The 22,950-nt window shown below is 40.9% G+C and overlaps 2 protein-coding genes across 3 annotated transcripts in view; both read left to right on the top strand.

Moving 5' to 3' along the window:
- Window positions 1-8,792, top strand: part of LOC146613845 (metabotropic glycine receptor-like) — a 117,220-nt gene extending 108,428 nt beyond the window's left edge. Inside the window, exons 10-13 of one of the 2 annotated variants that reach the window (XM_085378988.1) lie at window positions 2,262-2,408; window positions 3,437-3,680; window positions 4,157-4,713; window positions 7,833-8,792. In XM_085378988.1, the coding sequence (XP_085235114.1) occupies window positions 2,262-2,408; window positions 3,437-3,680; window positions 4,157-4,713; window positions 7,833-8,792 (1,908 nt within the window). Of the gene's footprint in view, window positions 1-2,261; window positions 2,409-3,436; window positions 3,681-4,156; window positions 4,726-7,829 lie in introns of both variants that reach the window. The other variant, XM_085378987.1, reaches the window with a different exon arrangement.
- A 5,077-nt stretch (window positions 8,793-13,869) lies between these two features.
- Window positions 13,870-21,064, top strand: LOC146613844 (annexin A13-like). The gene is made up of 11 exons (XM_085377334.1): window positions 13,870-13,947; window positions 14,597-14,672; window positions 16,563-16,657; window positions 16,762-16,932; window positions 17,154-17,187; window positions 17,405-17,484; window positions 17,902-17,970; window positions 19,405-19,506; window positions 19,636-19,711; window positions 19,792-19,904; window positions 20,024-21,064. Exons 1-11 carry the CDS (start codon window positions 13,933-13,935, stop codon window positions 20,141-20,143), a joined length of 951 nt encoding a protein of 316 aa, XP_085233460.1. The 5' UTR covers window positions 13,870-13,932; the 3' UTR covers window positions 20,144-21,064.
- Window positions 21,065-22,950: the final 1,886 nt, after the last annotated feature.

The following is a 22,950-nucleotide window of genomic DNA, read 5'->3' as shown; positions in this document are numbered from 1 at the left end:
GGTTTTTTGACAAAGTTTGTGTTTTTTCCATTGATTAAGCACTGCTTCCAGCCAAGAGCGATACCATAAATCCCCTATAGCTGCAGAAAAGGCTAACATTGTTATCTTTTTACAAAAAAACAGCTGAACATGAGAGGTTTTTGGACAAAGTGTGTGGTCTCCATTCTTTAAGCACCGGTTCGAGCACCGTTTATGCACCGGCACCGTTTCAAAAGTACCAGTTTGGTACTGGTATCGGATAGAACCAAAACGATACCCATCCCTAATTATTACATTGTAATTTCAAATAAAAGACACATAAAAATTCTATTTAATTACAGTGTAACAACATCCTTAGTGGCAGGTTACGGTGGTTGTGAGCCGAGCCATAAGCCTGTCGACATGGCAACAGATGACCCCTAGTTTCTTTGTGGCGTTTCCACACTAGATTTTGTGTGATGTGAAGCAGTGTTACGTCCCATCATATTTTTTATCAAGCTTCTATCATGCCTGCTCTGGCGGGGCTCTACCCCAGAGGTCAGCTGCTTTATGCTTTGACATTTTTTATTCCTCTTTTTTTCCTCCACCAGCAACACTTAAACTTCTTAATAATATTAGCAGTTGGGGTCACAACAATATCAGGCTGCTTTTAGATAGTTCTGTAACCTTTACCTCAGTCATGAACGCCTGGCAGTAAATTCCTTCCTTATCTCTTTAGAAATGTCTTTTCTTTCTCCCGTCCATGCTCACTGTCATGCACATGAAATTTTCCAATTAACGCAGTGTTCACATACATGACATGATGCTAGCACTGGTAATACTAAAAACTACAGACTGCTTGACTGATTTTAGGTCTGAGCTCCTCAGCTGTAACAGTAAATGTGTAAAGGGCATTTTGGAGATTTATCTTCCTTGTTTGTTGTTCTGCAAACCAAAGAGATCAAGAAATTGTACAGCAGATGAATAGACTTTTAACGATCCTCATTTCAGAACATTTTTTGGACAAAGCCAGACCATTCATCCAGTAAAGTCCAACTTTTGTTTTGTATACCGCATGTATTGTGGGACACACAAGAGTAGCTTCAATTGGGAAAACAAAAATCTCTTCAGTGGTCTGTACATTTTTCTCATTATGCTGAGAGCTAGTGCACTTAAATGGGTAAGTGTAAAGACTCTAATATATTCAGTGAGCGCAGAATAGATTTTGAGGCACCCAAATGAACTTGTGCAGTGTACAGCTGAAACATTAGCCGTGCGCTGAATGTGTCGTTTCTTAGCTTGGGTGTAAGTGCGACTTATTTACTGGGAAAGCATTCCAGCGTTACAGAGTGATTTCCACTGTGGCCACTGCTGCATTGTAGCTTGTACACAAAACACTTCATTAATCATCTTAAGTTCCTTTGTTATTAGCAATGGGCAAACACACAGATGTACACAGGCACGTTTGCTACCATTACCTTAAACTCAATCAAACTGCGTTAGCGGTTATTGTAATTTGGCTCAGCGCTCTCACGGGTGTCTTTATGTGCGATCTCTCAAGTCTGATGGAAAACATTTAATTCTCCTGCAGTGTGAGAAATGAAATACACCATCAACACTCTCTGTTCTTTCTTAATTAGGCACCTCAGAAGTGCAAGTGAGTCGAGTACACCGGGATAATTAAGCACAATGGGAGGACGTTAATCTCAAACTGCATCTGTTCTTCAAACTGGGCTAAATATTTGGCCTTTCGCCATCCCTAAATTTGTTATTCAAACAAAGTTAAACAATTTGAGCATGAAAATCAAGGTGCAATCTATCATTTATTTACTGAATCATTGGAATATTGCAGCCCTAACGTGCTTTCTGCAGGAAGGAATCACATATGAGGAGGAGATTACTGCCTGCATACACTGAACCGTATACATTTGAACTGGTTAGGCACAATTTGCACAGTTGCATTAGATTAAAAATAATAATCAATAGCAAGATAAAATATACTGCAGTACTTTTGGAGCTATTTATCTTTTTTTATAGTTGTTTTCTTTATTGGGGTTTTTAATCTAAACTTTTGATAGTTTTGCTGTCGACAGATAGAAATTTCAATTATAAAATAACTGACTTCAGTAACAAAATTAAAGTTAAAATTCGAGTAAAAGATCTACTAAATTAGTGCAATATAATGCTCACTAAATGTCTTTAGTGAGCATTATATTGTGGACAACCTCTATAGCCAGCATGTCACATGATAACTTTTTGTTTCACTGATTTCGTTTTATAACCTTGTTCTTGATCTGTTTCAGTTCCTGTACAAAGGGACGCAGGCGAGAGACGATATAGCCACCGAAGCTTACGAGGAGGAGCTAGACATAGGAAGATCTGGCTCCTACCTCAACAACAGCATCACCTCGGCCTGGAGCGAGCACAGTTTGGACCCAGAGGATATACGGGTAAAGCGGCCTTGTTGATCATTGTCAGATATCTCCCCATTAAGTCAGAATGCAACATATATTTTTAATGGGGCACCTTCTGTCTTACTCTTCATGTCTGGTGTTCCACGGTTTAGTCAGAAATCACAGCACATGTGTTAGACCACGCTCACATTACCTTTTGGTTTGTAAATGTCCAATCTTAAGCCTGGTGCATGGCCTGTGAAACTGGGTGAGACCACATTTGGACAAAAAGGTCAAGTTGAGCTAACATAAGTCCAACCTGATTAAACTGGTTAACAACTGCAACCATCATTCTCTGCAACAATAACTGAGAAACTTGGAAGAAAAACATACTAAAGGGTACTTAGCAGAAAACCTAAACAGCCTACTTGTACCCCTTTGAGTACGACTAAACACACATTTGAGGAAACTGTATACACATACTGGAGCTGTCAGTTAAAGGGTAGGGGCTGCCTAAACATACTGTAATTGGATCAGAGTGACATTAAATGGGTCCATAACTTACAAAATGAGCACTATGATGTATTGAAGAAGACTTAAAATGAGCTGCTGAGACTGTAAGTGTATCAATAAAATGTTTAGTGATGTTCAACTGATTAACTTAACAAAATATTTCTCAACATCAAAACAGTCGGACCACAGTTGTCTCCCCATTTGAAATAATGTGGGTTTAAAGAACTTCAGAAATGGCTTCATTTTGTTTAGGTCTGAACACTTTGTCCATCTTTCATAAGCACAGTTTCTTCCAAATATGTACACTTTCCCTTAAGCGATTCCCTTAAGATATTGCCAGTGAAGAGTGAAACAGGCAACATATGGTTGGAAGCCATTACCAGGTGGCCCTGGTTTCTCTTTCAGCAACGTTTCAATGTTTTTGTTTAAAAAGAAGGAGTTTTCTGTCATTGTACACCTGCTCAGGCCCACAAGTTCATTTTTGGCAACCACACAACTATTACCTAAAGTCAGAAGTAAGTGAGTGTTGTAATAAATTATGATTTAAGACTTTTTTTTTTTTTTAATTTTAGGACGAGTTGAAGAAGTTGTACGCCCAGCTGGAAGTCTACAAATGTAAGAAGATGCTTGCCAACAACCCTCACCTTCAAAAGAAGCGCAACTCCAAAAAGGGTCTGGGTCGCTCGCTGATGAAACGGATAACAGAGATCCCAGAGACTATGCACCTGCACCGGCAGTGCAGTCGTGATGATGGCAGCGAACACGGCAGCAACCGCAGCACCTTGAGGAGAAATCCCTTTGAGCCGAGCCACCACGGTAAGCCCCGGCTGTAGCATGGAAATGAAGAGAGCCAATTAGTCATTTCAAAGGAAAATATTGTGAGAGCCTGCATGCTTTTTTTCCAACTATGCTTTCCTAAACTTAATGTAACGTGTATTATATATAATATTACAAAGCCGGTTGGGTCCTGCTTAAGAAGCTCTATAAATGGGGCTTAAATGGCACTTTATAGTTGATATAAAAGATTGTTTCAGAAAGGTTTGATAACACTGGATTAAAAAGTCATGTTCACGTCCTCAATGTAAATTAAATATGAATTCTTAAACTGGCAAAAGATCAGATTTGCTTATATTTTATTTAAATATAAATGGTCTATTTTTATAATCTTTAATCTCTTTGAAGGCTTAATTAAAAAATATCAAACCTCATCTTCTGCTGTGACCAGAGTTTACAGGTCAAAAGATGAGAAGTTACATTACAAAACAATGGTCTATTGATATGTCCCCCATCAGGAAAACCTCGAGACGACTCCCTGAAGAACAAAGTCATGGGCTTGAAAAAGTCACTCAGCTATGACCACGTCTGCGACCAGGATGAAGAAGGCGCAAGCCAGAGTGGCTCAGCTGCGGGAGACAAAACGACTCCTGTTGGGACTGTAGGGGAAGGATCTCTTTTGGGCTCTCTCATTGGCCGTAAACATGCCAAGAAGCAGCTGGAACCAGCTTCGACTCCACCGAGGCTGGAACCAGCCGTGTCCACCGAATCCGTGCCGCTCTTCTGGAAATCAGCCAGCGCTCACAACCTGACACACGAGAAGAAGCCTGTGCACCTGCGCACTTCCATTATGCAGAAATCCCTGAGCGTGATTGCGAGTGCCAAGGAGAAGGTGCCGGGACTCACTAACAAGACTCAGAGCGTCGAGGATGCCAGTAAGAAGTGCGTGAAGGGACTGGAAGGGAGGACGCTATCAGAGGTGGATGAGACACCTGAGCATTACCCCAAGATGCCAGTCAGCCAATCGGTGGAGTACTCCAAGACACCTTTGAAGATGGGCATAATGAAGCAACAGGTTCTTTTTTACATAATTACATTCTTAATAGAAACTGATTCAGCTTTAATGTGTAGCTCTTGTGCTTAAATGTCGATTAGCTCACTGACAGAAACTTATTCAGGTTTAATTTTATTAACTGATTAATTGTTTAAGTCATTTATCAAGAAAAGTACCTAATATTTCTATGCGTCCTTGAATATAAAGGTTTTATGTTTTTTAATAATAACAATAAGAATAACATTATTATCAGTTGCATACATGAATGAAAATACCATGTCTGCCTGGGGGACCCTTTGCTAAGACTAAAGCTACAGTATATCTCAGTGGTTTTCCTCATGATTGTTAATGAGGTGGGACATTTATCAAGCAGGCTACTCGGGGCACGAGATGCAAAGAGTGGATTACTGGAATCGGACTGTGCCTGGAGACCAGGACTTTGGTAAATTGACTGCTAAAAGACTGACACTGCTGGATTCTTTAAGCATCTGGCCAGATGTACTTTTTTATTGTGCAGTAGCAGTAGAGATAAGCAAAGACAGGAGGACAGAGAGGAGTGAATGGCACGCAGCAGACACGGACTACACTAGCAGTCATTTGAAGTCATGTTTTGAGGATTCCTGTAAAATAGTCCAGGGCTTAAAATGATCTCAAACGATACCTAAAAACAAATTTCCTTGCAAGATCAAGTCCAGTAGTGCTGGGCCAAGTGCAGGGTCAGAGTTTATAAAAATGTTTGCTGGTCATGGGGTTTCCTTTTGTACAGTCCCCCCCTTAAAAAACCGCCTCTTGGGTCAATCAGACGGCACAGATGGCACACATAGATGAATGGCAAGGTAGGGAAAGAAGTAGGTCAGAGACTGCTGGTTGTTTTGCACACTTCCACATTCAGGGCAGAGAGCTGTCAACACATTCAGGACATTCTTATAGTGTGTGTCACAAGTGTATTTTTCTTTTTACATCTTTTAAATTGCGTCAAATTCAAACGTCAGGGACGCCAGTAAGAAGTGCGTGAAGGGAAGTGTCTGTCCCTGTTGTACAGGCACCACAGGGCTGCCACCCCACATCACAAAACCAAAAGACTTCTCCTAAAGAACTTCTACCGGGTTGAGAAACACTACAGACTCAGGTGGTACGTATATCTGCAGAGTCTGTTATGTAAGTGTTAGGAACTCGATCCTATAAAATATTGATTATATCAGCACCAAGTTACAGGAAGCCAGCACTTACCACAAAGCATTTAACAAATTAGGATGTCTGGTGGTCCACGCTGAACACAGGAAGCCCCCCCGCCCACCCTGCCCCCCAAGAGGGAAGCTGGAGTGGTGTATAATATTACAAATACGACATGTGGGGAGCACATGAGCATTATGAAACAGCTTCCATGCTCCCCATAAAGTGATTAGAACTTGCATTACATTTTTCCTATATTGCTTTTGGCTGGACAAGCAAATGAAGCACCTTGGACATTTGAGCATTTATCGTTATTATTATCATTTTGTTGCATTTAATAGAGCAGTGCAGTTTCCATTCTGAAAGATTGTATCCCTGAGGATGGCTATGAGGTAACAGTCATTGATTGACAATCAATGATTGTACCTGCTCAGAACCTGGCTGTGTAGAACAGGCACGTTGCAGGTTGCTGCCATAGAGTGGATATAAAGGGTGGATATAGCTGCTGGGTCTGAAAAGTGAAGCCAGTGCAAAAATGCCATAAACTGCATTCTTTCTAATGGCCAAGAGGCAAAAACTCATCTGTTTGCAAGAAGACATCTTGTTGTAAAAGCTTGTTAAGTGATGACATATCAACCTTACCAACAGCTGATTTAAATGGCTAACTTAGCTCCTCAACATGTCTTGAAGTTCTCCAGAGGCCTGGTAATGAACTAATCATTTGATTCAGGTGTGGCGACCCAGGGTGAGATCTAAAACCTGCAGGACACCGGCTCTAACGTTCCCTACCCCTGTTTTAGCCTAACAATAGCTCTGTAGCAGGCCAACAGGTAGCATATCTTTATGGCAACGCTCAAATGTTGCAGATATTTATTTTTCTGTCATAGTTTGCTTCCAAAGTTTTAGCAAATTTGAACATTTTAGTTTTTTAGAAATAGCTAATATATCAGCTTTTTAATGGAAACTAGCTAGCTAGCTTTCTGCTAACTTCTAATGCTGCTAAATCTTCTAAATCCTCTTTTTCATGGATGCCTAGACATACACAAACAAAAGAATTTGGACAGTTTTTAACTCTCAGTTGTGTCTCAGTGTTTGTTTAAATTTGGGAACAGAAGGCTCTTTGGACCTGGAAATAGCTAATGATTTCTGAGTTAACAAGCAGACAGGAAGTCTAAGGGAAAATGGCCTTCATCTCTCTTTCACTGTGACTTACATTTTTAAATTCAGTGTCAAGGTACAGTTACTGCTTGATGTTCTCTTTCAAATGTATTAATTCAGCCTTTGACAAGTAACAAGCATATGTGGGTGCAGACACACCTCTAACCTGTCTGATCCAATGTAAAACACCAGTGGGCAACACTGAAAACACCCACCTTGAGGCTTCAAAGCAGGACTGGAAAAAAAAAAGGTCTACATTTTTACTTATGCCCAAACAACAAAAATAAGGTACTGCAGTCATGTGATATAGGAACCAAATATAAATGTCCACCTATCTTCGTTTAAAACTTGTTTTTTATGGTTGAAGTTCAAATTAGGTTTGCAGTGGGAGGTTTGAAAATGCATTAATCTGAATGAATGTCCTGACAGATATCCAAACAAACATGCATGTATGTGTATGTGTGCACCTCCACCCACACAGAGTGGAGCAGGCAGAAGTCGCTCAAGAGGAAACACTGGTAACAGAGAGCAGCTTTTGACCAAAATATGAGGACCACTACAACAAAACAGTCTTGAACTCAGCCCTGCACTCACTGGAGGGCCAGGCAATACACCCACCAGGTTTAAAGTAGATGAGATGATGATGGTACAGAACAGCCAGACAGACATAAAGCGATTTCTCTGATCATTGGTAGGGACAATCAACCAGTTAACCCCAAAATTCTTACATTAAGAAAGTGTTTGCTCGAGCCCCTTGTAGTATTAACTGATTTGGCATTCATTTTGATTTTTACTCCTTTCTCCAACAGGTGAGTGGGAGCCAGCCATCAATTTGCTCTGAGACGGGGAGGAACCTTTACGATGTGTCCGAGGTTTGTTCCTGGGAAATGGAAGAACCACAGACTCCCTCAGAAGCAAAAACCCAGAAGCACGTTTCCATCGCTCCTGGAGAAACCACCTCGGGCCGGAGAGGCAGCAGCAGCAGCTCTGGAGTCACCAAAGGTGGTCGGTCCCAGCAGAGGCAGAAGACGGGCCAGTCTCCTTCCAACAGACGCCGCGCCAAAGATAAAGGAGGAGAAAAGGAGGAAGGAAGGGAAACACGGAAATCTCGGGCACCCAGGTCACCTCTTCCTCTCAAGCCGGATGTGTGTCCCTGGGAATTCGATGAGCAACCCATGCTGAAAGGAGATTCGGATTCCATTTCTCCAGACAGAATCAGGCGTAAGAAGAGTGTCACGCCTACTGATGGGAAACCCAAAGGGCTTCACTCAGACCACTCCAAGTCCACAGGCAGCCTTTTACAGCCCCCGTCTCTGATGGTCGAAATCTGCCCATGGGACTACACCGGCCCACCTTCACCTAAGCAGGAGAAGACCTGCAACAGCCCCACTTCACACAAGAAGAAACGGAAAGGCTCCAGCTCATCCAACCACAAAGCTGAGAAGGAGAAAGGGAGGGAGAAGAGTAGAGAAAGGCGGAGCTCCTCCAGCAAGCCTCCGTCGGAGAGGAGAAGGGTCAGCCAGTCTTCAGAATGCGGCGGGCCGGTTTCTGAGCGGCGGAGGAGCTCAACAAGAGACCCAGAGGTGATGGAGGTCAGGAGGGCGGAGGTTTTCTCCCGGGAGACCGAGCTCACGCACGGCAGCTTGGCTCAGACTAGAAAATCATCAGAGAAGAAGAAAGACGGCTCTTTGAGCACTAGTTATAAACCCGGGGCGAAAATGGTTGACGTTTGCCCCTGGGACTTTCAGGACTCTGGGGAGAGGGCGTGATGACTGCCGGGGGACGAATGAACGTACTTTTTTCATATCCAGATGACAGATATTGCATTTCATGAGAAGGGTTTCCTGTGGGTCACCTTAATGAGAAGTATGTTGTGAGGAAAGGAACATCTACTCTGCTGCCTATTGATGCAATCCAGACATAATTAATTGCTACACAGCAACCATCTTGTTCTTATATGCAGTAATGCAACCTTAAAAACACTTTAAATGATTTTTTTGGTTTGTTTTTTACACTTTTGCTTGCACATTTGTCAAAGTTACATATTCTGTATGTTTTTTCACACTGAGTCCATTTTGAAAAAAAAAAGAATACCCGTATTTACGAGCAGAGCAGACAATCGTTCACCACAAAGCACCGTCGACTCTTAACCTGGGCTCGCCGTCGGTCTCACGTGTTATGCCGACGATGTTCTACGTTACGCACCGAGCCAGTGGAGACTTACTTATATCAGATCAGCAGCAGGGAGAAAAGACCTAAGGAAAAAATAAACAGAAAATGAGATCTGAGAAGCAAGACCAAAGCCCCAGACACAGCTGCGATGCCTTATCTTTAGGCCAAATGCATAATTCATGTCGCCAAGATGATCTGTTAGATTAGAGAAACGTGGGAATAACGCAGCCAAATGAGACAAGCTGTGTGTTTTAGTAAAAGCTTTCCATATACAGTATATGTTTTTTTCTAAAAAAAGCCGTCGCATGTGGCATACTGTCGAGCATCCAGTAGCTAAATGTTTATGGGTCAGCGTGTTCTCAAATAAGACAGTGGAGCCTTCGATGTCGTGCCTATGGTATTCGTCTCCTTACATGATGCTTTCGAAGTGACGTGCACTGTGTTTCAAATGGTCGCAGTTACAGTTGAGGAGTACTAAAATATCCATCAGGCTCTCCTGTCTGCTGATATTTGTTTACTGTTGTATTCTTTCCCAGGATGCCCCGCCCCCTTTTTTTAAAACCAATAAAAAAAAGACTCTTGGATCAGAGGCTGTAGTATCTACACATCCACTGAAACTGTGACGAGATCCTCCAAGAACCAGGACCAAGACTAGAGTGGATGATGTGAATAATGCATTCCCCTCACCACCCCATCACTTAGTTGCCCATTTACCATCTGCTTGAATGCACCTTCCCTTAAATCTTTGCACATTTTCTATTTCTAAAGCTACAACGATGCATGACCAGAACGTTTTTTTTCTTTGCCACTTTCTCACTGACAGAATATGAGTCATTTACCATCACAGCATTGTGTCCAGAAATGACAATAACAACAACAACAACAACAGCCAGCCTTTCTGTCCTGTAATCAGCCACCCACCATTGGCACCTAGAAGCAGTACGGTCACACAAAATAGTCAGTTCAGCTTCATGAGGGTTGTGTGTGCATGACTGTGAAAATTTAGGGAACGTGATGCACCAGAATTCACCTTTGCATTTCTTATGAAAGCATGTGGGGTTTGTTTCAAATCTGTATTTATCTAGCATCGTAGGGAAGAATTCCCTGTGTGAGGTCTGGCTCTATAAAATAAAAATATTTTTAAAAAAAGAAGCTTGATAAACAAACATGACCCACAACTCCGACTTTCACATTTCTGTCAGATGTTTTGAGGGAGCTTGAAACGGAACGTTACCTACGTGTATTTAATGCTCGTTATACTGTCTAGTGTTGCTCCAAAGTTGCAAGCTGTCGTAGCATCCACCTGGGATTATTTATATTGTACATTCCATATTGTGTTGCATGTACATACAGTAAATATTCTGTTATCAGCTCTGAATTAAATGTTTCTATGAAATCCAGGCTCTCCCTGACTATTGTTTTTTACTCTGATTTGAATGTTTGAAGATTTTTTACTATTCAAAATGTAAACAAAAACCAAACAAAATCACACATAATTGCTCATCTTTACTCATTAAAAGTAGTGTTTTCAATTTAAATTTAAAAAAGAATCAGCATTCCTTTCTTTTCAAAACACCTTGTGTTTGCCACTTTTTAGTTCTAAATTTAGCCTCCTGTAAATCCTATCCTAATCCCACTCAACACTGCCACCCTGTGGAGAGATATAATATTTATTTTGCCCATCAGTTGAAATAAGAATGCATGTAGCAATCATGTATAAAACTGCCAAAAAAGACACAAAGTTTAACACACAAAGAGAGAATGGCTTAGCAGGCAGTGGCCACAGACCGCTGAGCTCTCCTTGTTCTCTCTGATTTATGTGACTTTCTGTTATGCTGTGACAATCCCTGCTCCCTGTGAAAGTTCCCTGAAAAGCCTTCAGTTGATCCAAAATGCTGGAGTGAGAGTCCTGACAGGGACTAGAAAGAGAGAGCATGTTTCTCACATATTAGCTTTTTTCATTGGCTCGCTGTTAAATCCAGAATCTAATTTTAAATCTTTCTCCTGAAATAAAAGGTCTGTAATAATCAGGTCCTATCTTATCTTAAACACCTCTTAGACCACCCCAATAGAGCAGTTTTCTAAACTGCAGGTTTACTTGTTGTTCCTAGAGTATTTAAAAGTAGAATGGGAGGGAGAGCCTTCAGCTTTCAGGCCCCTCTTCTGTGGAACCAGCTTCCAGTTTGGATTCAGGAGACAGACACTCACTCTACTTTTAAGATCAGGCTTAAAACTTTGCTTTTTGACAAAGCTTATAGTCAGAACCGGATCAGGGGACCCTGAATCCTCCCTTAGTTATGCAGCAATATTCCTTGACTGCTGGTGGCTTCCCATAAATGTTTCTCCTTCTCTCACCTCTTTTTACTCACTATGAGTTTACACACCACTCTACATTTAATAATTAGTTATTATTAATCTCTGACTCTCTTCTACAGAGTTTCGATGTCCTCTCTTCTTTCCATCACTCTCAGCCGGTCGCAGCAGATGGCTGCCCCTCCCTGAGCCTGGTTCTGCAGGAAGTTTCTTCTTCTTAAAAAAAAAACAGTTTAAGGAATGTTAAAACTGTAGGGTCTCACAAAATAAAGCTCCACGAGTCGATTGTTGTGATTTGGTGCTATGTAAATAAAACAAAATTTAATTTAATCCAGTGTCCGCTTATTAAATGGACTGGGGTTATATTCTATGGATTAACTCGCACAAGGTGGCATCAAAGTACAAAACATAAAAATCTAAGATTTAACAAATTTATCTGAGTAGAAGAACAAACTTGGTATCATACACAGCAAATCCAGCATGTCCAAATTAACACTGTCGGATTTGATTTCAACACTATTAAAGTGTCTATATGGGTCCACACCAGAGAGTGTTAATTTAACTCTTTTTGGAGAGTTGGTACGTTAACTCTGATTTAGTGTTAAACACCAAATCTGTCTGGAGTTGATAATTTAACACTTGGTGTTAAGAGTTTATATATTAACTCTCAAAGAGTATTTTAGTTTAACTACGTAAGAGTTATCTTCTAATTCATTCTAAAAAGCGGGAATTTTACTGTTCTGAACTTCTAGAAATTTCTTTTGGAAATAAACATTTACTAAAAAGATGCAATGGTTTTTGAAAAACATTTATTCTGAACTGTGCACCACAATTTCAAAACATTTTCTGAAAGATGTAACAGTATACATGTTCTCACTTTTATTAGAATTTTGTTTATCAAAAGGTCTGACATGGTAAATGCAAATAACAGCATTCTCATCACTTATTTCTTCAATACAATATGCATGTCCTTCATTCATCCCTTTGTGGAACTTCAACGCACTTCTGCTCTCCCCCATATTCCATCTTCACAAGCATATCCTGTGCGGAGATTGAATAAAAATTAGTTGACATTAATTAATGGCACAAATAATCCAGTAAACAATTGCAGCACAGTAAAAAAAAAAAAGGAATCCTCTTTGAGCCATTACTTGTGTAAAGTATTTTCCCAAAAGACAAAGACACAGGCAACAGGTAATACTGAACTAAATGTAAAACCTCAACCTTTTTCATTTTTACCTAAACCGTGTGCACAAAACTCTGGAGGGATCTATGCTAACGTAGAATCGAGTCAGGACGTCTGCTACTGCTGTTTGCTCGTTTTTTGTTTTTTTTTTATGGGCGATCGTTTTCAGGCTTCAAGTAGCACCATTATACCAACATTTCACATTCTAGACATTGTTTTAGGTGTATTTGACCAAACGTTTGACTGAAAATTCACATGCAAGCTTTTTTCAAGGCTGTGATATTTGCCCGCAAACAATACCTTTCAGCTAGCTAAAACAGAATATTATGCTATCAGCGAGCAACGTGGCTAATGCCTTTCACACAGCTTTGTCTCAACTCCAAAGAGCCACAGAAGTAAAGGCTAATAACAATTGAAACAATCTTTGAAAAAATGACTTACCAAGCATGGCAAACAACTCAAATATGTAGAGCAAAATGTTCTGAAACGGCTTCACTTCAGCTTCGATTGGAGCCGTGCTGGGGGCGGAGTCTGTGAATTTACTCTGTTGGTGTCATAGCCCCTCTAGGAGTTCAGAGTTAAGAGGTCAAGAGTTAATGTTTCCATTGTAACACCTCCAGATTTGACAGCGAAACACTCATTTTTAACACTCGATTTTAACTACTATCATTTTACACCTCAGAGTTACATTAAAAGAATGTGACTCTGCTTAGAGTAAAATTAACTCTACTTTTGCAAGGAGACTATTAACACCAAAACATTTAACACTTTTGAATTTGCTGTGTAAGAGCTGTATTTCCATTGAGGTGTGAGCATGTTAATGCTCTTTGGTACCGGGACAGTATTTAATATTGTATCACACTTTATAAGCTAGTAAGTTTTTAAAATATCTTGATGTAGCCTACTGTTAAATGCAGTGGTGTTGTAGTGCAATTTTAGACTCTGAAAGAGTTACAGGTTACAGATTAAATACATGATAAGAATTAAAGGAAAAGAACCGTTGCGGTAAGTTGAAGGTTAACCGGGAGGTTACCTCCAGCAGCAGCACCCTGTTTCATCCTGCTAATGCAATGAGCCGCGGTGACGTCATCGCTGCAGCACCGGACAGGGTTGAGTCCCTGCAGGAACAGCAAGTCCTCTTTGACACGCGATACATCAGCTCCACAGCAGCACAACATCTGGACGCTCCACATCCAGCTTCAGCTCGATCATAGCCAGAAGACGTGCGTGTGGAGGACATGGGCAACGTGCAGGTAAGAGGTCATCTATAACTAATGACAAAAGCTCAGCTGAGTTGAAACGCAGTTATTTAAATGTATTATAAAAGTGCCTAAAAGTTTGGTGTTAGGATGAATATTGAAGATCCAAACTCTGACAGCAGAGACGCTGAGCTACAGCCTCACTGAGTACCGCAGACAGCCTCCGCGAGAGCGTCACTTTTATTATTTTCTTCAGTTTTGTTGTGTTTGTGTGGCCTGCGGTGTGTAAAGACAGACAGAGCTGGCGCAGTTAACTTGAGCAAGGGAGTGTGCCATGCCAGGCCCAGGGAAAAAGGCATTTCTGTAAGATCAGATCAATAAGGCCGCATTGTATTAGACCAAGGGTGGGCGAGAAGAGGAGGCTGCTGCTGCCCCATGACTCAGCGATCACACACAGGCAGCACCCTTTTCTCCGCAGGAGCCTGAATGTAACACCATATTAACTCCTTTCAACGACCTCACCCTTTCATCTGCGTGGACAAGGTTACAGTTGTAGTTAAATGCCGGCACTTTTCTAATGTAACATTATGAGTCAGTCTTATTGATTGATTGATTTGCTTTACCTGTTGTGGCTGCTTTGAATGAACTGTTTGAATTTATTACTAAGAATATTCAATATTTTCTGCGATTGTGTGTTCTCCAGCCCACTATAGTCCCATGTGAGGACTTTGATGTTACAGCAGATATAAAAGCTATTCGAAAAGCCTGTAAAGGTTTAGGTAAGTACATACAAGTTTATTGTTTTAACTCCTCTCTCAGGAAGTATATTAGGTTATGCTGTAGTCATGTGAAGACTCTCTTTGTGTGTTTGATCATGATTATGATAATTGCAGTTTAGTAAGGTCGTAATAGAGCCTCTAATTTAACTGATAGTAAAGCATTTGTAAAAAGTGGGGATTTGTCTTTTTATGCCTAAAAGTTTTCAGACTAATAACAGAGAAACACTCAGAAAAATCAATATTACATTTTATGTGTTGCAGAGAGTTAATTTCAACACTTGCTAAGTTTGATGTAACTACAGTACGAGGCGTACTCCACTGAGAACTGGTGTTGGTACAGAGAGGCAAATGTCATAGTCTGCAAAGATCTTTATGCAGTGGTACTTTCACAAGATAGGTGGGTGTAGGTTTCAAAGCCTGCCTCTCACACAGCGTGGACATAAGCTTCAGTCGGTTGTGTTACTAAATCCTCACTGGCATTATCTGCTACCTGCTCACTGGAGTTGTTGTTCTTCTCACCAAGCCTGCAGTGTTCCCCACAGCTTACAACTGTTGTTGTGAACAAAGTGACGTTACACAATGCATCAGAGTATTTGCACAGCTAATAACCTCCCCTGTTGATGTGTATGTTTGGTTCTGTCATGAAACAGCATTTACAGGGATTATGTGGTATTTGAGGTAAATTATATCAGAATCCATATCTCAGGTACATTGATTGAGTACATCTTCAAACTGTTGTCTTTTTTTAACTCGACCTCTTTTGGTCATTTCCAGATCCCTATTTTTTTTTTATTCTTTTTTCTAGGACTCTAGTAGAGTAGCTTCAGATGATTCACAATTCAATTTTTATTGATTACTATTCGTATTGGGCATTGGTGCAGCCTCATCCTTTATGACCACCCTCCTTATCCAACTCTAATGATTGGCTTGCTCTTGTAAAGCAGACATTTTCTCATGTCATTATTGGAAACATTGGCCATACTTGTTATGACATTAACACTAGGATTTATATGACAGAAAATAAAGAAACTGAAAGCTGTTTTCAGCGGCTCCGTTATTCACAAGTGCTCATCCCAGCAGGTCGCTCTGCATGTTGGATATTAACAGCAGATGCCTCTTGCTGGGATTAAACAGGGAAACCTTTACGTGTGAGGCAAATGTGTAAAACACTAGATAAACTAATTAAAACTGAAATAAGCAAACCCTCTCTAGAAAATACAGATTTTAATAAGTGTGGCAGAAGCGGATTTAGGGATAATAAAATATCTACTTGGAGAGTTCAGTACTAATCAACATGTTACGTCCTCTATAGTGTTAGCAGCCAGCACAGTGACGCGATGCTTAGCACTGTTGTCTCGCAGCAAACCAGACTTCCTGGTTGGGAGTTAAATGGTCTGAATCTTATTTAGCACTTTTCTACTCTCCCAAAGTACACAAAGCACTCTATACAACATGCCACATTCACTTTCTTCTAAGCTTTTTATGGCTTCCTAACTAACATTCATACTCCAATGGATGCATCAGAGAGCAACTTGGGGTTAGTATCTTGTCCAAGGATACTTGGCATGCCGACTGGAGGAGCCAGGGATCGAACCACTAATCAGTAGATGACCTGCTTGACCTCCTGAGCTACAGCCACCCCAGGAGTTGATGCAAGTGCTTAGAACAGCGTCTTTGCTGTGTGTGTATATCTGCACTTTTATCACTGCTCTTTATCCCAATGTTTAAGAGAAGGATATTCATCTGAAAGTCCTTTAACAGAAACAAAAAGGTCTGTCCTGGTGACTTCCGTCAGTGTGACGTTATCAGCCCAGTAATAGTCTAACGTTGCTGTGATAATAAAGTCATTTGAATCAATCCTTCAGGTCTGTTCTGCTGTATTTTCTCCAGGCACAGATGAAGAGGCCATTATCCAGATTCTGGCCAATCGCTCTGCAGCTCAGCGTGTGGAGATCAAACAGGCCTACTTTGAAAAATATGATGATGTACGTACCTGTCTCTTTCTGGATGTTACACACACACACACACACACGCACACACACACACACACAGAATAACTGCAAATCATGTGACCTATGTATTTCCTCAGGAGTTAGAGGAGGTCCTGAAGAAGGAACTAACAGGTAGTTTTGAGAAAGCCGTCATGGCTATGTGTGACCCTCCTCACCTTTACTTCGCCAAGGAGCTGAGGAAGGCCATGAAGGGGGCGGGCACGGATGAAGCCGTGCTCGTCGAGATCTTGTGCACGGCGACGAATCAGGTCTGTGGATCGACGGTGCTGTGGATAAACGGTGTTCTGGCGCAGTGTGTTTTTATTAGAGCTGACAGTTAAATCACAATGGTGACAAAGTAAAGGCAACAGTGCTGCGTTTTGTCTTCAGAATACATAAGAAGATGTGACACGGGGAAGATAAAACAGATGCTGTAAGATGTGAGAAAAACAGAAACATCATCTTAATGCTGTCTTTTTTCACCCAACAGGACATCTTGAGCTACAGGGAGGCATATGCCCAGGGTAACGTTTCCTCTGAGTCATCTCAGGGTGTTCCTTTCCTTTCATACTGGAAAGTGTGGCTGGTTAACTAACGCACAGAATACCAATGTTATAATTTCATCTGGGTGTAGTGACTTGTGTTTTCCACGTTTTCTGCTGTCTGACTTTATCCACATTTAGATCACATTACAAAATCTGTTGTTGACATAGAAGTTCACATTGCACACTTCCCTTACAGTGAACGAGCGTGACCTGGAGGCAGATATCGAGGATGATACCAGTGGAGATGTGAGGAACCTCCTAATTTCACTGCTGCAGGTACAAAAAAGGTTCCAACCAGGAAATGCATTGTCTTTTGCACTGTTTCTTGAATCTCTGAGCTTCGCAGACAAATGGAAGCTTTTGTCCTTGGTTATAGCTCGAAGAATTGTTCTCTATGCTGTGACTCACCCACTGAGACATTCACTAGATTGTTAGGCATGCTTCCCTCTCCAGCTTTTTCAGGGCCCCCACCCTCTCCTGCTTCCCCTCTCTTTTCCTTTTCCCCCAGAAAAAATGACAAACATGAAGTGACTCAAGTTCTACAGCAATGCCAATCCAAAGAGCTCGGTGGCTTTCAATTTATCCACTTAATCTGGAGCACATCATTGTTATCTCATTAAGTTCTTGTCCCTCATCTTTCATTTTAAACCCCTCCTAATTTCTTGTCCTATCCTCCAATCTCTTTGTCTACAGGCAAGCAGAGACGAGGGCTACGAGGTGGACGAGGATTTAGCTGAACAAGATGCTGCATCTCTGTTTGAGGTGCGTGTTGAATTTTTTTCATTTCAAAGCCCATAACACAGGTTGCCCTTTTAATCACACCGATGTAGTTTGATGTCGGTAAGCGGATGCCTGATTTAGATGCATAAGCATGTAATCCTGGAATCACATGTACATCACAGAATCCCACATATTATTCAGTTAAAGTTTATGCAGTGTTTTAAAGAATAGACGCTGACTACAGCTGTCGTTGAGCAGTCCACCACCCCAGACGGAAGCATCTTTTTTTAGTAAAGATTCTAGAGGAATGCCTCAAAAATGTGACTAAATAACTTATTAAATAGGAAACTTAATGTCCTTAGTAAATATACAATGCTAATGCATTAGGCTGCAGGATTTAGCCACGGACAGTATAAAACCAGTGGTTAGTCACATTATCAAGACTTGACCTTTTTCACCCTCCCTTTATGATTTGAGGCTTGGAAATGTGGTTAAATGTTTTATAGGCTATGGAAACAAATGTCAATCCTATCGCGCTAGTATTGATCCAATACCAATACCAGCGTTGGTTTAGATAGTATTGATATTTAGAATTATCTGCCCAATAGGAATACAGTGCATGTCTTGCTTTGCCTCTCCAAAGCGCGAAATGGACAAGCATAAGTTAAGCTACACGCTTAAGTTGCAGTACGAGCAGGTAATATATTTAAAGCCAAAAAGTCATAATAACAGGAAAGTATGAAGACATTCCAGCCTCCTTCTATACCAGAAATGATGAAGCTATATGGCTAATATATATTTACATGTAAATGTGTTAATAATGTCTCTTTAAACACTTTTCCTCGATTGTTTTCTTGTTGGCTTGAAATAAAATTTCTCCTTCTCCTCGTACATACGCACGGTGGACCGGCGCGTTTATTACACGCAAGCGTTGCCGTGATACTGGGTTACACAGAGCTACTAACGTGGCTCTACAGAGTCTAATAACATAAATAGCTTTTATAGTCATTCTAATATACACACTGTCAACTTACTCTTGTCCCCCATCTGAGCAAATTAACACATGTTCTCATCATTTCTTTTACGTAACTGACGACTGAAAGTGTCAAGGATTTATGTTGATGCTAGCATGGTGGCTAGCACTGTTTCCTCACAGCAAGACAGCCCTGTGTTTGAATCCAGCGCTTCCTCACATGAACCAAAGACATGCAGTTAGTGGGGTTAGGTTAACTGGTGATTCTAAATTACCCATAAGTGTGAATGTGAATTGTTGTCTGTCTCTATGTGTTAGCCCTGCGACAGACTGGCGACCTGTCCAGGGTGCACCACGCCTCTCGCCCTGTGACAGCCGGGATACCCTACATCTAGAATTGGATAAGCAGAAGAAAATAGATCAATTTATGTTGCTTAAAAACACTGAGGGATGATCCATATTCTTTGAAATGTTGTATTTTTTCTTCTCTTTGTTCTCATCAGGCAGGAGAAGGCAGGTTTGGCACAGACGAGTCCACCTTCACCTACATCCTGACACACAGGAACTACCTGCAGCTTCAGGCCATGTTCAAAGCCTATGAGGCGGTATGTACTACATTCAATCGTTGCACGTTTTCTTTTTTTTGCTGTTCTAACTCATTTATTCATTCGTTTGTCATTTCACTCACTCCTTACTGCTGTTATCAGGTCTCATGTTAACCAGCTGTCTTGCAGCTTTCAGGAACAGACATTTTGGACACCATTGACTCGGAGGCCACGGGGACACTTAAGGACTGCTACATTACTCTCGGTACGTAAGACCACAAGCATTCAGAAGTCAGTGAAATATCTTTGATTTTCAGTAACTCTGTGTTTGTGTGTTATTTTTAGTAAGGTGCGCTAAGAACCCACAGCTGTATTTTGCTCGGCGTCTTAACGCTGCCATGAAGGGACTGGGCACCGATGAGGACACACTGATTCGTATCATCGTAGGCCGCTCTGAGGCAAGTGTGTGTCTCTCTGTGTGTGAGTGTATGGCCTAGTGTGCAAGTGTAAGTATACCCTCGATAAGGTCTGAGAGTCTAAAAGTGTGTGACATCCTCTTTATTTCGCCAACCCACAGATTGATCTGGACACGGTGAAGGACATGTACCTGGAGAAGTACGACGTAACCCTGAAAGATGCACTGGATTCTGAGTGCGGTGGAGACTTCAAGCGCCTCCTCATTGAGATCCTGCACTAAAACACTTTCCTCCCGCTCCTTCCTTAGTTAACCACAGTGAAACATAACACACTCACACTTTCCCTTCTTTACCAGTGTCTCTCATCCACTCACTAAATCCATCCCGTTTCCTCTCTTTCTCACTCTGTCAGTTCTCTTTACAGCATGGACCAAAAACAACTCAATCATTACAATATTATAGTCTCTAAATACACACTTTGTTGCAAAGATCATTAAAACCGTAGAATTTCCTTACCATTATAGCCCAATATAGTTAAGATGCATTGAATATTTATTTGACTGAATTATAGCAGCATTATAGAACTTACATACAACAAGTGCACTGGAACATAGTGAAGCTCATGTCTTTATCCATATCATAATATCATCAAGCAGCATCTTAATTTCAAGCATATTTGAAAGCTGCAAACTTTAAGGAGCTGCTGCTGTTGCTGCTATGTATAGCATACGGCTTCCTGTGATATGTCACTTTATTTATTTGACTAAAAGATGCCTTTCTTAATATTAAAGCAATGCAATTTACTTTCTGCTGCAACACCCTCCACTTAAGTGCCGATTCTTCACATCTGAACTCTTGTATCTGAATGCACTGTTAATCATGTGTTACAGTATTGCCAAAGGCCTGAATGTTTCAAAGTATACAGTACTAGTTTTTTGTAGTCACATCCCTAAATGTTAAATGGGATTTTTAACCTCTCACAGTTTTTCTTTTCAGTCACAGCTCACAAGTTGCCTTGGTCTCACATTTATACACATTGGACTTCTTTCTGTTTTCATTCAGTAAACTAAACTCACCACACAGAAGGACAGTTGATCGTCAAAATATTGAACGAGATGTTGTTTTGTAAGCCCTGAAGTGCAGTCCCCTTGATAGTCACAGTGTCTGTATTGAGATATATAATTTAACCTGACTGATTAAATAGTGACAGAATATACTGTTGTTGTGTTGTCATATAGCAAATTAACTAGCAAACAGTTCATTACATGGAGTAAGTAATCATTATTTTATTGCAATGTAAGTTTAAACGTGGTATGCGTACACAGAATATGAAGTGATAATAAATTTTAACTGTAACACCAAAAATATTTGACATTTTCTTCATTTCCTGCAGAGAGCAGTGTTGCATCACTTGTATTCGCCTCCTTTCAGGAAACTGGCATCAGAGGAAATCATAGTGAAATTAATGGTAAGTTTAGCCCCCGATTATAATGTGCTTTGTATAACAAATCTAATAAATAGTTCTTTAATGATCCACTTTCCATATTTGGGCTTTAACGTTTATCCTGATTTGGAGATCATTTAAGAGTTTATGTGTGTGTGGTGTGTAAAAAATCACACAAAAGCATACACCTTTTAAACAGCGGGACCTTCTTCCGAGCACAGAAACTGCGAGTGGATTGTGGGGATAAAAACTTCAAAACAAGTGAGAAGTGCTTCCAGATGCAGGGACACAACGAGGGGACGATTATTCACTTGTCTTCCCCTAACTTTACTTTCTTTCTTTCTGTATCGCTCTCCTTTTTCCTGTCTTGATGTGAAGTTTGTTTCAGTATCAGGGTAAAGTTTAGAGTGCACCTGCTTTGTGCACATTTTTGCTACCTCTTCGTCTGCAGTCTGCGCACCATATGTCGACCACTTTCCTTCCACCTCGTGCTACGCTCGGCGTCTGGCAGGCCATTTATCTGTCTGCCTGAGGTTTGTGTACTCGCCACAGAAAAGCACAAAGGTTTGTTTTCCATGCATGCATGTATAGACACAAGCTTGATGTGCAAAACATTTTGAAATACTGTATTTTTTTTAGGGAAAGCGATCCTATTGCAACATTTTTCAATGAGGGACTGTTGGGAAATTACTGGTGCTGGTTGTTGTGGTAGGGGAAGTGTGATGGTGGGTGGATGTAGACTGAAACATTAAAAGTTTCTGATAGTTTAGCCATAAAATTAAACCTTTATAGTTTTTATTTTCTCTTTAATTTCTCACTCTCTTCTGTCTCTGCTCATATTTGTGCAGTCCCTAAATAAATGTGTAGTCAGTTAGTGTTATGGCATTTATTTCCTGTCCTTTCATATTCTGAAAGCCCAGAAAATTGATAATATCAAAACAAATTATGGTTATATAATAAAGTCTCCGTGCAAAATCATGTACTGCCCAATGACACATCCATACCTAGCTGCCACACTCCTGCTTGCTCGATCATCCATCTGTAATCTATTATCCACAGTGCTAATGTTCTTAGCCAAGCTAGACGCAGCTCCAGTGTCTACTGCAGTGCCCTGACCTTTATCTTCTTCAGCCCACCGTAACTCATCCAGTCAGTCACCCATTGGCCTGCGGGTGGTTTCAATTTATCCCAAGACATACTCTCCTTCTGTTATGTTAGCCTATGTCTGCCTGCGTCTTCTCTTTGGCCTCCCAGCTAGGATTTTGAGAGAAGCTGTGCACAAACTTTTCATTTTTCAGGTTTATTCGTTTCTGGTGAAGAAAACACCGATCCCCTGTGAGTCTTGATTTAATGAATAATCTATAGCACACATAACCTGAGGGTCATGACTTCAAAGAGCGAAATAATAACATCAAGCGGTCTATCGGATTTTATAGAGCATATGCCCAGGATCGTTATGCACTTTTTTGATGTTGTGCCAAAGAAGTGCAGCACTCTGGGACTGAGGGTCATTGGTGGAAGTGAATAGGAAATCCATTAGGAGGTTAACTACCTGGCTAATATAATTTCAGCTGTTTAAATTCATGATAAAGATCCTCTGTTCTTAGATGTGTAATAGAAAACACCTGGCAACTTCCACTCAGA

Source organism: Diplotaxodon limnothrissa, linkage group LG18 (genome assembly GCF_057381915.1).
Source record: "Diplotaxodon limnothrissa isolate DT_005_m linkage group LG18, D_limnothrissa_male_GT1.1, whole genome shotgun sequence".
NCBI lineage: Eukaryota > Metazoa > Chordata > Actinopteri > Cichliformes > Cichlidae > Diplotaxodon > Diplotaxodon limnothrissa.
The sequence above is the reverse complement of the archived record's forward strand: the minus strand, read 5'-3'. Positions and strand labels throughout refer to the sequence as shown.